The 17663-nt window shown below is 41.8% G+C and overlaps 1 protein-coding gene and 1 pseudogene across 2 annotated transcripts in view; one reads left to right on the top strand and one right to left on the bottom strand.

Moving 5' to 3' along the window:
- TANGO6 (transport and golgi organization 6 homolog) overlaps positions 1–17663 on the top strand; it is a 196287-nt gene that overhangs the window by 6041 nt on the left and 172583 nt on the right. For both annotated transcript variants that reach the window (XM_075537016.1, XM_075537015.1), the window contains exons 3-6: positions 544–660; positions 2571–2712; positions 7584–7720; positions 12913–13075. In XM_075537016.1, the coding sequence (XP_075393131.1) occupies positions 544–660; positions 2571–2712; positions 7584–7720; positions 12913–13075 (559 nt within the window). The remainder of the gene's footprint in view (positions 1–543; positions 661–2570; positions 2713–7583; positions 7721–12912; positions 13076–17663) is intronic.
- Positions 13353–13671, bottom strand: LOC142432162 (ATP synthase F(0) complex subunit C1, mitochondrial-like; annotated as a pseudogene).

The raw sequence follows: 17663 nt of genomic DNA on the forward strand, positions 1-17663 counted from the left end.
CTACTAGTCTACAGGCAGAGTTTGAAAGTGTAGCTTCTTTAAGAGGACAAATGAACTCCTTCCCAGTGCTCTCAGAGCTAGACAGACTACTCACTGAGTTGAGGGCTTTGAAAAATTACAGCTTATAGCGACCCTATAGGACACTCTGTCCCATGACTGGGGATACAATATGCCTGTAAGATGTGCCCCAAGAAAGACCAGAGCGGACCGTGCACTCGAGAGAAGAGGAACAACAGCCAGGCATGCCCAGACTGCCCAGTCAGTGAGTGCATTCCACACTGACCAGTAAGATAAGCTCCATCTGGGTCCCGATGTGCAGTGTATGAGGGGACGGAGAGAGGGCCTGGGATGTTGTAGTCCTGCAGCATGCTCCATGTAGAAGGAAAGCAGGAGAGAGAAGAAGCGTTCCTTTCTTCCTCCTTTCACATATCTCCATCCAGTGCTGCCTTCTCATGACTGGTTTGTGTTTTGTGCAGGATCGTAAAATATTGTCTGCTCATGACTGGTTGTGTGTCACTAAAGCTAAGTGTGTGTTTCTTTCAGGTTTTAAAAGAAGAGGAAAGAGCTCTCTGTAAGGGGGCCTTGAGGGACATCTTGGATCAAGTGTATCAGCCACTAGCAGTCCGAGAGTTACTTATCCTCCAGGGAGGACCACCCCAGGTATTCAGACCTAAGCACTCTTGTGGGTGAATTATTAATAGTAATGTCTTATGTGCTCGCTTCTCCTCTGGGGACATTCAGTAACTACGCGCTCTCACTGCCCTTGGCTTGATCCTAACTCATACCGACCCTGTAGGACAGAGTAGAACTGTCCCATAGGGTTACCAAGGCCGGAAATCTTTATGGAAACAGACTCCCCCATCTTCCTCTCATAGAGTGGCTGGTGGGGTCAAACTGCTGAACTTTGGGTTAGCAACCAAGTGCTTAACCATTGCACCACCAGGGCTCTTTAGATAACTCCAGTTCCCCATTTGACAGTCTAGTTGCGTCGTGTGTCATCTCTTAGCTCATGAAGTGGTGTCTATAAAACTAACTTACACTGACCCTTCAGATAATTTAATGGGATTTCAATTTTATCTTCATGCTTTTGCAGTAATATTATGGTCACTTTTAAGGGCTGGTAGCAGTTTTATTTAATATGCATTATATTCATTCTAACATTAGACTTTTTTTTTTTTTCACAAGAGAAAAGCTTGTAGTTAGTTCAGGGATCGTTTGCTGGCCCTTAGGAGCGTTTTCCAGTCCAGTTTGTTGGGGCACCACGCCCTGGCCCCAAAGTCCACTTTCAGCATTCCCTGGGGACCTTGCCACTCCATTCCCTTGCTGTTCCGCTACACTCCCCCAGTGATTTGCCTCGGTGCATTAGACTCATTTTAAAAACTAACATTTGACCATTTGGCAGAACCATCTGGAGACCTTCTTCGTTAAATGGAGTACATGAGATCAAGACACTACAACTCTTATTGCGGATTTTCTTTGTTTTCTGAGGATTTTCTGTTTGTTTGAACAACAGTGCTCTCTAGCTTACTCAGCCTATGTTTCTTTCTTTTTTCTCCTTAAAATCAGTTATTTATATGAAATATTTAATTCTGTGATATAGGTAAGATATTCTGAATCTGGGCGAGCAAAGAGTGATGGGCCAAAGGGATTGGCTGTCAGTCCGATACAATGAGCTGCTGGCGCTGAGTACCAAGGATCGTCCTGCTTGGCGTCCTCCTCCTCCTCCTCCTCTCTGTAGCCTCCAGTGGGTCTTAGGCCTGGCCTCCCCTTCTCAGGCGTCCAGTCTGTCAGATGACCTCGAATGCATTGTAGGGTGTAGTAGGAAGCAGAGGTGTAGGCTGGGCGCACCTGGCTTCAACCCCAGTGAGCTCTGGAACGGATTGCATTCCTCCGTTTCCTTACCCAGGAAATGGGCATGACGTCGACGCTATGAGGTTATGTGGGAAGTACTTAGCCTAGTGGGACACAGTATAACCTCTAGTAAGTAGCAAGTGTTCATTTTCTTTCAAAGAGCCAGAAGACAGGCTTGTTGGCATTAAATGTTTCTCTCACTGATTTTTAAGCGCCTACGAGTGGGTTTCAGAAAGTTTGTAGGAAAATGGATGGAACGATCATGGAATTTTCCCTTGAATTCTGTAAAGCTCTTTAAAACCTTTGAGAAACTATTCATGCAGTCAGCTGCAGTGATGGGCAATGGCATGATTAGTGTTCTGGTCTAGGGATCAGCAAACTTTAGAGATGGAAGAGCCAATCCGGTCCCTCACAACAATTTCAGAATTATTCCAGAGCCGTAAATGTGTTTTCACAGACAAATGAAATCACCATTACCTGAATAATATCCTTTAAATTTTTTTCAGTTTTACCTCAGCTCCACAGGTACATACTGAAAGATGTGACTCACAAGCCACAGTTTGCCGCCCCGTGTTCCAGCCTCACATTCGGATGATCAAGTCTGTGTGCCCACTGTGAGCTGCCAATGACTCCATGATTCAGCATTGAAAGAATTTTTTCTACTTGTTATTTCTACTTCATCGACATGTAGAATTTTGATTTTCTCTTCTTTTTTGTAGCCCGGCCCAGATGGGAAGACACAGTTTGGGTCTCGGGCCCCAGCTTGGCTTCGGCGTCTTTGTGGGCAGCTGCTCTCTGAGCGGTTGATGAGACCCAGTGGCGTTCAGGCAGTTGTCCGGGGCATTTTGGAAGGAGCAGGAGGTAAGAAATAAAATGTCTCTGTTAAGTTTGGTATCAATTTCCCCTTACAGTCAGAATCTAAGGTGCGTTTTTAGTCTGTGGGGTCTGCCTCTAAAACCTGAGTGGAACGCAGTGGTGCCTTCATGTAGCATGAGGAAGTTGAATTTGGAGACCCTTCATGAGCTATTTTTCCTAAAGAAGTGAATTCTATCCTTTCTAAATTATATTTACCTTGTTAAGAGTACACACAGCAGGTGTACCAGTTCATCAGTTTTTACATTGACTACGTTCTTCGAGTTGTACAACTCTCTTTATCCATCATTTTAAAATTGTTCCTCCCCTTTGAACATAAACTCACTGCCTGTCTAATCTGAGTTGGTGTCAGTTTGATCCAAGATATGAGGAAAAGTCAAAAGTATTGCTACAAAATCATAGAAACCTTCTACCTTACAAATCTGGCTAGACACTGGTACAGATAAGAACTGGAAACACAGGGAATCCAGGACAGATGAACCCCTCAGGACCGGTGCTGAGAGTGGCGATACGGGTAGGCTAGAGGGAGGGTGGTGTAGAAAGATCACAAGGATCTACATATAACCCCCTCCCTGGATGACAGACAACAGAAAAGTGGGTGAAGGGAGACGTCGTACAGTGTAAGATGTGAAAAAATAATAATAATTTCTAAATTATCAAGGGTTTGTGAGGGAGAGGGGTGGGAAAGGGAAAAAAATAAGGAGCTGCTACCAAGGAACTGCTCAAGTAGAAAGCAAATGAGTTGAGAATGATGATGGGAACAAATGTACAAATGAGCTCGACACAATGGATGTGTGTATGGATTGCGATAAGAGTTGTACGAGCCCCCAATAAAATGATTTGAAAAAGTATGAAATGATTGTTTCTCAGCATGCCCTCCACTTAGTCTGTATACTTCTGAAGGTCGAAAGAGGTTGAAGATCACGGCGTTTTCATCTCTGGAAACCTGCAAGGATGGTGATCCATTCCTGAGGAATTCCGAGCGAGCTCTTTGATTCACACGCCATCCAAATGGCAGCTTAGACATGCCAATACATCAGATAACCTCAGTTTTGTCGTCTTCAAAATCTCTCTCCAAGTCTTCTGTCTGATTTAATCTGTGATTTCTTCCGACGCATTCATCCCTCTGGAATTTCCTCTCACCTCTATCCTGGCTTCCCCTTTGCTGCCTTTTGAGTCCAGTCCCTTACATGCCCGAAGGGAGAGTAGAAATGTGCTAGTGGAAGTGAGAAGAACCAACATCGGCAGAAGGAAGAGCGTCTGTGAAGACCCTAAACGAGGAGTAGCATTCGTACTTTGAGGGGCTTCTGTGGGTAGAGGAATGAGAGCAGAGTGTGTGGGACGGGGTGGAGAGTGGACAGTGGTCACCTTTTTAGAGGCCAATGAGAAGTCATGGAAGCATTTTAAGGGCATGTTAGAGATATCTGTCCCTGATGATGCTGTGGGTTGGGCTGCCAACCATAATGAAGTTGCCAATTCAAACCCACCAACTGCTCCATGGGAGAATGGTGAGGTTGTCTGTTTCCATCCAGTCTTGGTCCTCTATGTAGGATTAGTATATAGTATAAGTGGAATCAACTTGAGGGCAGTGGGTTGTTGTTTTTTTTTAGTTTATGTAGATGTAGTCTAAAACAGTTAAGAGTAGAAGCAGGGTTATCAGTTTAGAAGCAGTAGTCTTAAAGTTTATGGTGGCTTAGGTCAGTAGAATAGCAATAGCCATGGAAAGAAGTGAATGCACTTGAGAGACATCTAGCAAGTTGCATTATCAGAACTTACTGGAAGGCTGGGTATGTGGGGAATAAGAAAATAATCAATCTGACCTTGAGGTGGTGGATAGACATTGGTAGATTTCCCAGTTCTGCAGTGGTTTTTAAGGCTGGAGAAATTTTCCTCCGAGAAGTTGTTACATGCAAATAGAGTCTTGTGTCTACCATTTCCAAAGAAGGGCTAGAGCCTATGAATTGGAGCGATACTGTTAAGAAAATTAGAACCTTCTGTGTGCTTAAAATTATTTCCTATTTACATAAGTATGTATTTATTTATATTTTGTTTCTTTTCCAAAATAGTCTGAATGTTTGAAATTAAAATTTATATGTAACCACAAATTTGGCATTTCTGGTTCCCTTCATTTCTTTGTCTGGATCCCGATTTCAATCCAAATTTCCTTCTGCCTCAAGAACTTTCTTGTTGGTCTGCCAGCAGTAGATTTGCTTAGCTTTTGTTTATCTGAGACAGTTTATTTCATGCGCCTTGATGAAAGATGCTTTTGACTGGTATAGAATCTAGGTTGACACACTTGCTTTCTTTCAGTATTTTAAATTTAGATTGTCTTCTGGCCTGAATGGTTTCTGAGGAGAAGGCATCTGTTGTCTGTTTCATGGTTCTTCTGTATTACATGCTTTTTCCTTCTGTGTACTTTTAAGAATTTTCTCCTCAATCCTTCCTTTTTTAGAAATTTGATTATTATATGTTTTGGTGTGATTTTTCTCATGTGAGTCTCCTGGTTAGGGTTTCTTGGGTCTCTTGGAGTTATAATTTTTATTAAATTTGGGAAAAGGTCAACCATTATCTTCACATATTTTAGAAGTCAATTTGAACTCAGAGCAAACTTATAAGACACATAGAACTGCCTGAGGATTTCCAAGGCTGTCCATTTTTACTGGAGCAGAAGCCTCATCTTTTTCCTGAGGAGTTACTAGTGGCTTCAAACTCATAATTCACTACCCTACCAGGGCTCTTTGGACTTACTTGTCACCTTAAAAATTGGAATGCTAGATAAAATATAGGAACAAAATTTTTCAGACATTGACCAGGCAGCCCAGGATACTGATTCATGACAGGAGAAAATGAAACAAGATGAGCTCCTGATGGCCAGAGCTTACTGTCTAGACGGAGTTCCCCATCCATAGCACAGCAAAGGGGAACGAACCCCTGGCAGCCTATTGTGTCCAGAAGCAGAGTTCATAGTTCATAGAGGTCAAGGTGGCTAAAATTTGCCACCAAATACTAGAGACAGCTATAGAGATAGCGATATTTACGCAGGCATCGATTGGCAGAGTATATATATGTGTGCGTGTGTGATGGAAAACTATCTAAGGCTGGGTAAGAACCACTAGAAAGGAGTAGATGGGGCAATTTCCAGAGCTCACACAGGCCTGGGAACAGTTGTGCTTCCAGGGCATCAGGAAAAGACTACACACAGGGCAACATGCTTTCCTTAGTGGGGCCAAATTAGTTGAAAGCAGATTAGACAGTACAGAAGACAAGATGGGCGAAGACACAGAGACAGAATACAGAATTATCCAAATGAAAGAGTGAAAAAAGATGGGAAAAAGAAATTGCAAGGTAATGTTGTCATTCAAATCCCAGAAAGTAAAGGGTGTGAACCTCTTTTGACTTGATGACAGTGAGTTTTTGAAGCTAAATCCAGTCCCGATTATTCCTTCATGACTGTAGTGTAAGGCAGTTTAAATAAAATTGTACATATAGTGATTGAAATCATCATCATCATTAATGTATTTACTAATAATACAGTAAAAGTAAAAATAGTCCATCTAGAAACAGCTAGTATTCAAGTCAAAGGAATGATATTACTAACAATTACCCATACCCATTGCCGTTGAGTCAATTCCAACTCATAGTGACCCTATAGGGCAGACTAGAATTGTCTCCCTGGGTTTCTAAATTTATAATCTTGCCTTTTTAAAAAAAACATGCAAAATGTGATCATTTAGGTTAAAGTTCCTAGAGCAGATTGGTTTCTCAGTCAGAACTCTATACATAGATGCAATTCTCATAACGAGTCAGCCCTCTTCCTGTTTCTACTTCGGCTTCTCCATTTCTGTTCTCTCCTTTCTGCCCTGTTCAACTTTGTTATTGGGAAAATGCTGGCCTTTTGGTGTCATAGGTTGTTCTAGGGAGCATGGTCTCTCCAGGTGTTGTTGTGTACTTTATTGGCCTGTCTTTCATGTGGCTGAAAGGTAATCTTTGAGAGTGGCTGCAGTTCTTAGAAGGTGTCTAAGGGCCATAGTCTAGGGAGTTCCACCAGTCTCAATCAGACCACTAAGTCTGGTCTTTATGAATTTGAATTTTGTTCTACCTTTTTCTCCCACTCTACTGTTTTCTACTTGGTGATGGTAATCCTGCTTGGTGGTGACAGCTGGCCATCATATAGTTCTTCTGGTCTCATGCTTTGGAAGCTGTGGTTCATTGCTGCCCATCAGTATCTTGGACTAATTGTTTTGTTAGGTCATTGGTTCTCTTTGTGATTATTTGCTCTGAATGGAAGGAGACCAATAGTTATAACTTAGATAGCCACTTACAAGTTTGAAGACTCCAATGGCTACTCATCAAAGTAGGCTATGGAGCCAGGGCTTTATGAACTGTGTTATACCAAGGGACTTAGGTGTCCCTTGAGACACTGGTTCCTACCCCTCAAGCCCAGTATTTCAGTCTTGAGAGATGTTAGGTTATGACTAAAAATTGTTTCCACTATTATATACATAGATATATTTTCATTGTGAACAAGTATATGTCAGAATGTCCACTGCTGATGGAGGCTATAATCTATAGGAGCAGACTGCTACATCTTTTTCTGATTGATTTAAATCATCTATCTTTTTTTTTTAAACCACCTATTTTTTGGTTAGTGCCTTTAACCACTTTCTACTCTGAGTTTCCCAGAAGTCAGGATCAAAGGAAAATGCAGAAGAGTAGATTATCTTATAGAAACAAAACAAAACACATTTTCATATGGAAAAATAAAAGCTTTGGAGACCCTAAATGTTAAAGGGTCCTCTGACATGGGACTTTATGTGGGGCTGCCATGATCTTTTCCTCTCTCTACCCACTGCTGACAGCTGGGGCAGCTGGCGGGACCGATGCTGAGGTGATGGCTGCTGACTGGAAGAAGTGTGACTCAATCGCAAAGATTTTGGCCTCTTGTCCCCAGCAGTCTCTTTCCCCGGAGAGTTACTACAAGGACATCTGCCCTCAGGTAAGTAATTTTTTTTTCTTCTGGCCTTTTGAGAATTGTCTGCAAATTTACAGTAAGAGAATTTTTAATGTTCTTCTAATAAGGTAAATGCATTAGAATATTGAAATTTTTTGTTCAGTGGTGGGTCTTCTTTTTTTTTTAAGTAGTTGGAATTTAATACATTTATCATCACATCATTCCATATTTCAGTCACATCAGGTAGAATTGAACAGTTGCTACCACATTCAGTTTCTACACATTCTTTTTCTGCTGGACTCCTTGACATCGGCTCCCTTTTAGCCCCGCCCCTCCCCCCGAGCCCCTTAGTCTACTTGCTGTCCCTATAGGTTCATCAGTCCGAAAAGCATGTAACACACCTTCAAGAGGATGACTTCCAATGACATAACATCTCTGAGATACACTCTCATAAACAAACAAAACAACACAAACCAAAAATATAGAAATCATTGGAAACCAGATCAGGTCTAGCCTGCATCACAGAGGGATCTACTGACAAAAGTTTTAACTGTTCGAGTCTGATGTATAGCTTTGATCTTCTATATTCCTCTCTGTTTAGTGACCATGTTGCTCAGTGGAGGGTGTTCTTAACAAGTGAATAAAAATCTGTGGAGAAGACTTCATTGTTAGATTCAAAAATACTTGACCCTTTTTTACTTTTTAAATTATTTAGAACATACACAGCCAAACACACACTTATTCAACAGATTTTACGTGTCCAGGCGAGTGACACGTTGCTTGAATTGTGCAGCCGTTTTCACTGCCCTCTTCCTACGCTCCCTGCTCTCTGGAATCTTGCTGGCTCATCTCTTGAGTTGCTGCGGCTATTGTGAGCCCATAGAGTTGTGTTTTTTTTTTTACAAGCGCAGTGCTCAAGACAGATATTCTTTTTTTAAAAATCATTTTATGGGGGCTCGTACAATTCTGATCGCAATCCATACACGCATCCATTGTGTTAAGAACATATGGACATTTGTTGCCATCATCATTCTCAAAACATCTGCCTTCTACTTGAGCCAGATATTCTTTTTAAATAATTAATTAATTAGATTTTCCCCCTCAGATATTTTTTACTGATTATGTTAAGCTGCCCTATATTTGATATAACGACTTCAGGGGATATTTTTGGTCTAAGGTTTAAAGAGTACCTCGGGGTAGTAGTTCATCCTGCTTCTGTGGCTCCAAAAACTCTGTGCCCCACCATTATGAGAAGAGGAGGCTGGCTTGCTCTCATGGGTAGTTTATGAAACTAAAGTTTCAGTATAGGAGGGCCTTCATAACGTTCCTGGAAAATGGAAATGGAAAGATAATGGGAATTGTCCATGAATTTTTTGAAACCCCTTGTATTTTCTGTCTGTGTGTTTAATGAATTCTTCCCAATAACTACTAAATGAATAAGGTACATACATATGGTATGTCATTGAAAAAGTGCAAAAACCAAAAACAAAACCTGAAAATTAAGTTTCCCTCCTATCCCCCTGCCTTTTACTCCCTCAGAGGTAATTGTTTCACCAATTCCTTTAAGATCTTCCCAGAGATACTGTATGTGTCACATATATTCAAGCATATGTCAGTATGCGTATAGATGTCTTTTTTATTTATTTGTTTTATGTCTTTTGTTAAGTTAGAATACTCACATGGTTTTAAATTCTGCTCTTTTTAACTTAATGTCCTTTGAAAGCTATTTCATAAAGAGGAGCCTAACTACTTCTAATGGGGAAATAGTGTTGTATCATAAATATTCCATTATGCCATTAACCAGATTTTTATCGACCGACATTTGAGTTTTTCTTTGCTTTGACTACTGTGCACCATGCTGTGGTTAATATTGGTAAGTCTTTCTGATGAAGCCCTGATACTATTCCCTGAGATACTCTTTAATTCTTAAGCCAAAATTATCCTCTGAATTGTCATTAAAAGCAAACAGTAGTGCAGTTCACTTGCGAAGAAAGGCTGCCGTGGGATCCAACTGACAGCGACTTGGAAGTGAAGTTGGGAACCTTGGGTGGCGGTGGCTGTAGTGGCGGGCAGGACATCTCCGAAAAGGGTTAGCACCACTTGAGTGTAATCATGTTACTAAACGGTATGTGTAGGAACTGTTGAGTTGGTGTGTTTAGTCTGTGTATATTCTAAACCACAGCGAAATAAGGAAAATTTGAAGAAAGAAGTAAGTGTATGGCACACCCTTAGGACAAAGGCTGGTCTGGATTATAAAATAGAGAAACTTTCCCCCAGATCCTAGATGCTTCCTCCCCCCAACTACCATGATCCGAATTCTACCTTGCAGGGCTGGATAGGACAGAGGCTGTACACTGGTGCATATGAGGGTTGGAGGTACAGGGAATCCAGGGTGGATGATACCTTCAGGACCAAGGGTGTGAGGGACGATGCTGGGAGAGTGGAGGGTGAGTGGGTTGGAAAGGGGGAAGTGATTACAAGGATCCACATGTGACCTCTTCCCTGGGAGAGGGACAGCAGAGAAGGGGGGAAGGGAGACTCCGGATAGGGCAAGATATGACAAAACAACGATGTATAAATTACCAAGGGCATATGAGGGAGGGGGGAATGGGGAGGGAGGGGAAAAAAAAAAGAGGACCTGATGCAAGGGGCTTAAGTGGAGAGCAAATGCCTTGAGAATGATTGGGGCAGAGAATGTATGGATGTGCTTTATACAATTGATGTATGTATATGTATGGATTGTGGTAAGAGTTGTATGAGTCCCTAATAAAATGTAAAAGAAAAAAAAATAGAGAAACAAAAAGATAACTAACTGTAATCAGAGATCACTACTATTGACCTTAACGGAAACTTAAAAATACGTATTATAAAAGAATACTGATGTCAGACAGGGCAAGATATGACAGAATAGCAATTTATAAATTAGTAAGAGTTCATGAGGGAAGGGGGAGCGGGAGGGAGGAGGGGAAAAATGAGGAGCTGATGCCAGGGCCTTAAGTGGAGAGCAAATGTTTTGAGAATGAGGAGGGCAATGAATGTGCAAATGTGCTTTACACAATTGATGTATGTGTGGATTGTGATAAGAGTTGTACGAGCCCCTAATAAAATGATTAAAAACAAAAAAGAATACTGAGACTACTTGCATGCCCACAAATTAGCTAACCTCAGATGAAATGGGCTGCGTGAGTTGGATGGGCTTGATGGCAACCACCCTCACCGTCACCGCCTCCTAGATGACACGGACACACGCACTCAGGGATGTGAGAAAGAGGGTAAGAAGCATACAAATTGGAAAGGAAAGAGTCAACTATAATCACAGATGTCATGATTATCTATCTATGTATAGACATACTATTAGAGCTAACAAACAAATTCAGCCTAGTTATAAAGTACAAGAGTTACACACAAATATCAGTTAATTTTATACTCTAAACAATGAACATTCTGAAAATGTAATTAAGAAATCACTTTATATACAATGACATCAAAAAGACTAACGTTCAAGAATTAGCTTAACCTAGATGGTATAAGAATTGGATATTGGACAAAGAAGAGCACTAAATATGAATTCTTTTTTTTTAAAGCCTGTAAATAGTTCAAGGCCTGTTTGTTGGCCTTTACGAGTGTTTTCCAGAGTCTGCTGGGGTGCCACACTCTGTCTCCAAAGTCTATTTTTGGTATTCCCCAGGGATTTCATCACTTTGCACCCCTTGCTGCTCTGTTACACACCCTTAGTGTTTGGCCCCAGCATGATGGAGTCATATTGTGCACAATTCCCGCACTGTGTCTCCAGTGTTGTCCCCCACAGTGCTATGGTTTAGTGAGGGACGCCGTGCCTTGTGATGGGACCAGCCCTATGCTATGGTCCTCTCTGCGTAGTCTGCCCTGAGCAGGAATATCGTCCTCAGGGCTCGGTGGGCCAGGATGCCCTCCTTTCCTTCTCTATCCCTTTTCGTTTACCTCTCTGTTGGTTCCCTGGTGAATTACTTCTTTTACAGAACAAAATTATCACTGGAAATGACGTGTAGATTTTTTTAAATTAGTAGCTGTAGTGTACCTAACAATATGATAAAATCAAGCACAGGTTTCAGGCCTACTGAAACTTTGAGTTTCTCTTTGGCAGTGTCAGAAGCCATGGTTTGTGGACAAGAACCACATTAAATCAAGACCCAGAAATACATTTTCCATTGGTTGCTGATCGCTGGATAAACCCACACATAAGCACTAGGGATACTTTTTAAATGAATAAAATAGATGCTTATCTATGATGTTGCTCATAAACAATAAACTCTTCAGACTCAAAATCTTCATACACCTTGACTACTAATTTCACTTGGTAGAATTATTTATAATAGCAAACATTTAGGAAACAAGCTAAATATGTGAAATATAAGGGAATAATTTAATAAATTGTGGCACATAGCTCCAGTGTAATATTTTTGAGCATTTCATAACAATATGAGGTTTCCTCATTATGTACAACTGATTGTTACACATAACTTCAATTAAAAATAAGAATATATTGGAAAGGATATACCATAAAATGTTCTAGTGCTTTGGAGAAAGTTTTCCTTTTCTTCTTAAAACTTTATTTCCTATAATGAGCACTTTTTAAAAGTAAGCTTTATAAGATGGTTTTATTAAAAATAGAGTCCCCCCCCCCCAAAAAAAAGGAGTCCCTTCAGTTTTCACAGCCTTCGAGGATGTGTTTTTAAGTTAAAGAACAATTCTGGAAAAAATAAAAAAGAACAATTCTGGTTCATGGATATTGTTCCAGTGTGTTTATCTTTTGGCTTGACCTGTGGTTATCAGAGTGAAGGTGGAAGAATTTTTGCTTAGTGGGCATAAGGTTCATTTTAATGTTGGTGGAACAATTTGGAGAGGGATATCAATAATGGTTGTACAACACAAAGTGTAATCAATAGCATTGAATTGTATGTGTAGAAGTTGTTGAATTGGAGAATGTTTTTTATGTATTTTTTTTGCCAAAATTGAAAAAAATAACTAACAATAAGCATGGGGAAAAAGAAACTGTTCCATAATTGATTGTGGTAAAGATTGTACAACTCTTCTTTTTTTGTACAACTCTTCTTGATATTGAATTGTATGAATGATATGTGGATGAAGTGCCAATAAAACAGTTTCATAAAACCCCAGGAATGAATGCTTTGTCTTTCTAATGAATGGGTTCCTTCTAGCAAAGCACCTGGATTCACTTCTTGCAGTTTCTCTTTTAGATTCTGGATCTGTTTCACCTCCCAGACAAGTTGACGGTGCGGCAGTTCCAGAGGGTAGCCACCACTGCCTTTATTACCATATCAAGAGAACGCCCACAACTGGCCGCTGAGTATCTGCTGCAGCCAGTCCTAGCTCCTCTCCACCGATGTCTGAATACAGCAGGTAAGGAGGACACCCGCCAGCAGGGTGTCCCTCAGACGCTTTAGGCTCCCATGATTTAAATCGATGCGATTTCAGTCTTGAAGACCTTGTCTGTCTTTTTTTTTATCATCTCTATTAATACAGTGTTTATCTGTCCTCCCTCTGTCCATCCCTGAGCCATTCTTTCCCTAGACTTCCTGGGGGAGGTGCAGGGAAAGCAACATATAGGGCAGACTAGACAATAAGCTCTTCAGTCAAGTCTGGGGACAGAGAACTCTGGGAAGTGGAGATGGCTCCTTCACATGGCGAAGAGGCTGAGGGAGGCCACCACCAGGCAGAAAAGCCCCATGGCCTCCGAGAGGGCAGAGCCCAGGCTGGCGCAGGAGAAGAGCCACTGCTTCCAAAGGGCTCCTGGCATCACCTGGGATGAGGCTCCCAAGTCCAGTCCTAGTGCTGGCTCCAGAGCCCAGAGCTGGCCACTCCAACTGTAGCAGCCCCGGCTCCAGGGAACTTGGCGGCTGTATCAGTGTCCCTGGAGACCGTGCTGGTCTGGAAGCTGCGACTAGGGATGAGTGAGGTCAGGGAACGTGGGGCTGTCCAGCTGCTGAAGCACACATCTGTCAGTGTCTCGGGCCGTTTCTGTACCAACACGGACAGGGGTCGGCCCAGCAGCTGGAAGGTGCTCCTGACCAGGAAGGGGTGGGGATGAGTTTGGTGCCAGCACACAGTTTGGGGGGATGAGGGCCTAGTGCAGAGAAGAGCGAGCCAAAGCATTTTTATAAAAAACATTATGTTTTATGTGAAAGTTCACACAGCACATTAGTTTCTGCACACACACCGTTTCGAGACAGTGGTTGCTGTTCCCGCCATGTGTCTGCTCTCGCACTCTTTCTGTCCTGATTCCCTTCCTTCAGCTTCCCTGCCCCTCCTTGTCTCTCATCTTTTGCTTTGGGGCAAATATTGCCCATTTGGTCTCTGATAGTTGGGTGTTGTGAGGAACCCATTCCTCTCAGTGTTATTTTGTGAGCCGAACCATTATTTGGCTGAAAAGTACCTCTGGAAAGAGCTTCTGGCCCAGGTCAAAAGGGTCTGTCCTTGGGCAACAGTTTTAGGAGTTCCTCCAGGCTCTATCCGACCTTCTGTTGTGTCCCTGCTCAGAGCAGTGGATCATTGTAACTAACCTGTATCGTCCTGTTCTGTCAGTTTCAGACTGGAGGAGCCTGTGGTTTGTGGGCCCCACTAGCCCTTGATCTTTGAGTCTTTTGTTTCCTTCATTTTCCTTTGCTCCAGTCAGGACAGGAAGAGACTGACATTTGTATTACCCTCAAACTACAGAAAATGCCATTATGTTGATTCTGATTCACAGCTATCCCATAATACAGGATCGTACTGTCCCTTTGGGTTTCCGAGGCTTACAGGAGCAGAAAGCCTCATCTTGTCCCCAGAGCAGCCAGTGGGTTTGAACTGCTGACCTATGATTAGCAGTCCAACACATAACCAATTATGTAAGGTGACCAGATTTTAACATTGGTAAAGCGGGACACCATTGATAGAACTCATCCTGGAGAAATCGCCACATGGCAGCTGAAAACCATATACCCTAGCTTGTGCATTCTTTCAAAAAATCGGGACTTTTAAAAAACTCTGTGGACATGGGACAAATTGTTAAAAATCGGGACTATCCCGCAAAAGCAGGATGTCTGGCCACCTTACAATTATGCCACCAGGGTTCCAGCATTTACCCTCGTTGTATTGTCTTTCCCTTCATCAGGATTAACATGTGTCTGCCACTTATTAAGTGATGGTCTCACTGACTCTCCCACATCGGGTGTAAAAATGGCAAAGCAGAGGTGTCTGATCTCCCCTTACTTCTTGAGAAGTCCAGAGACTCCAGCAGCACTGGCCCAAGGCTTTTGAAGTGGAGGTCAGACACACCTCTTCTTTCCGACCTTTTTTTTAACCAATTCTGATACCAGCCATCTCTCCCATGACATTCTCTACTTCTCTGCTGGGTTTGATAATTCATTTCATTAACCACACAGAACTCACAGACTATACTCACAGTTAGTGGTTTATTTTGGAAGTAATAGAGCTTTTTCAGGGTCAGGACCAACGTGGAAATAACTGGGACAACTCAGGATTCCTTGATCAATTATGTATTATTATTTCATTTTTTACACTGTCTGTTGTCTCCTGTGTTAGTCTGGGTAGACTAGAGAAACAAATCCACAGAAACTCATATGTATACATGAAGAACGCATCCCAAACCAGTGCTGTCCAAGCCCATAAGTCCAACAATAGTCCATACGCCCAACACTGATCTACAAAATCCTCCTCAATCTCACAGAACGCATGCAATGATGCTGACTGCAGGAGAAAGTCGAATCAGTGAGCATATAAGCATCTCAGGGTTGTCAGGGTCTCCACACAGCTGCTCCAGCACCCGGGGCTGCATCTGGGTAGGTCCATGTGGCTTCTCAGGGATGTCTCACAGGAAGTAAGAGTTGCCAGCTGAAGCAGAGAACTGGCTAAGGCAGCCACACACTGTGCCGACCATCAGAGAGCAAGAGACCCAAGAACTAGAAAGGTGAGGCTTATGGAGCCATTTCTCTCTTTGCCCTTTAAATTAATCCCACATGTGTTTATCAGCCAGGTTGGCACAATAAACCTTAACTATCTCATCTCCCTTCACCCACATTTCTGTTAGTTGTCCTCCTTGAGGGGGGGGACTACATATCCAACTTACCCCTTTCTTACCCTTCTCCTACTCCCCACCATTCCCATACTCTCATGACATCGCTACTCCCACTACTGTCCCTGGGAGTTTTACCTGTTCTGAATTCCATGTGTCCAGGGCTCTTATCTGCAGCAATGTGTGTACTCAGTCTAGCCAGATTTGTAAGGTAGAACTGGGTCATGGGAGTGGCGGGAGGAAGCATTCAGAAACTAGAGGAATGATGTGTTTTTCATCGGGGCTGTACCGCACTCTTGAGTCCAGTATTTGTTCTTGTGTGAATGAATTAGTTCATCAGCAAAATGTCTTGTTTCATTCATATTGTAAGATATTTTAAAAAAAGATATTTTGTGGACTTCTTATTCTTTATCATTGCATAGAATTCCATTGTTTATATGAACCATGCTTGGGTTTATCTGTTCATCTGTTGATGAATACTTAGGTTGTCTGCATCATTTTGCTATTGATAATGTGAACATGGTGTGAACATAGATATTAATATGTCTGCCTGTGTGTCTCATTGTTTGTATTTCTCATGATACATACCTAAGAGTGGAACTATTGGATCACAGGATATTTCTGTTTCTAGACATACCTTTTCCCACAATGATTACACCATTTTGCAATACCATCAGCAGTACATAAGAGTTCTCCTCTGCCCACGACCTTGTCAGAAATTGTTGCTTTCTGTTTTTTCAGTCAGTATTATTTTTGCTGGGGTGAAATGGTGACTGATTGTAGTTTTGACTTGCATCTCCCTACTGCCTAAGTGATCATGAGTATGTCTTGTGTGTTTGTTAGCTACCCAGATGCCTTCAAAAATGGCTTAAAATGACGAGTATTTCTGTTGGCAGTCCTTACATTTCTAATTTCCTATATTAAGATTAAATGATAGCACATTGTTAATCTTTTTTTAAACTGAGTAATTTTATTTTACTCTAGCTTCCCAAACTTATTTGGCCTACCACCCCCTTTTCAGGAAAAATAAAAACCTACTTAGCCACACCCCCTCCCACTAGCAGTTAACAATTTTGATACTTTTCCATAATCCAGGATAATAAAGTAGAAATATCTGCTTTTTCCGCTCCCCTTACGTGATTCCAGTGACCCCCAGGGGGCGGTATTGCCCACTTTGAGAAACTGGTCTACTTGTGTGACCACTGGTATGATGGGAGTAGAGGGATACCATGAGGGCAGGGGGAAGGGACGGAGAGAAGGTGAGAAAGGGAGAACAGAGCGCAATGATCGACGTATAACCCTCCCCTAGGGGGACGAATAAAGAACGGGGGTGAAGGGAGACAGCAGATGGTGTAGGATATGAAAATAATAATACAGGACAATGAATGTACAGATGTGCTTTACACAATTGATATATGTATGGATTGTGATAAGAGTTGTATGAGCCCCCAATAAAATGATTAAAAAAAAGAAAATAATAATATATAATTTCTCAAGAGTTCCCAAGGGTGGAAGGGTGGGGAAGGGAGGGCAAAAAGAGGAGCTGGCACCAAGGATTCAAATAGAAAGAAAATGTTTTGAAAATGATGACAACATATGTACAAGTGTGCTTGATACAATTGATGTTTGGATTGTTATAAGAGCTGTAAGAGTCCCCAATAAAATGCTTTATAATTTTTTTTTTAAAGAGAGAAACTGGTCTAGTGTGTGTTGGCAAACTGGGGCTTAAGAACCATATACGCAGCTCTTTTGGTCCATATACGTGGCACTGAAGAAAAATTTTAAAGGTATTATTCAGATAATAGTGATTTCATTTGTTTTTAAACATTTATTTACAGCTCTCAAATCATTTTTAAGTTGTGAGGGACAGGATTGACTGAAAAGTTTGCCAACCCATGCTCCAGAGCATTGGTTCTC

The sequence above is a fragment of the Tenrec ecaudatus genome, chromosome 18 (assembly GCF_050624435.1).
Source record: "Tenrec ecaudatus isolate mTenEca1 chromosome 18, mTenEca1.hap1, whole genome shotgun sequence".
NCBI classification, from domain to species: Eukaryota; Metazoa; Chordata; class Mammalia; order Afrosoricida; family Tenrecidae; genus Tenrec; species Tenrec ecaudatus.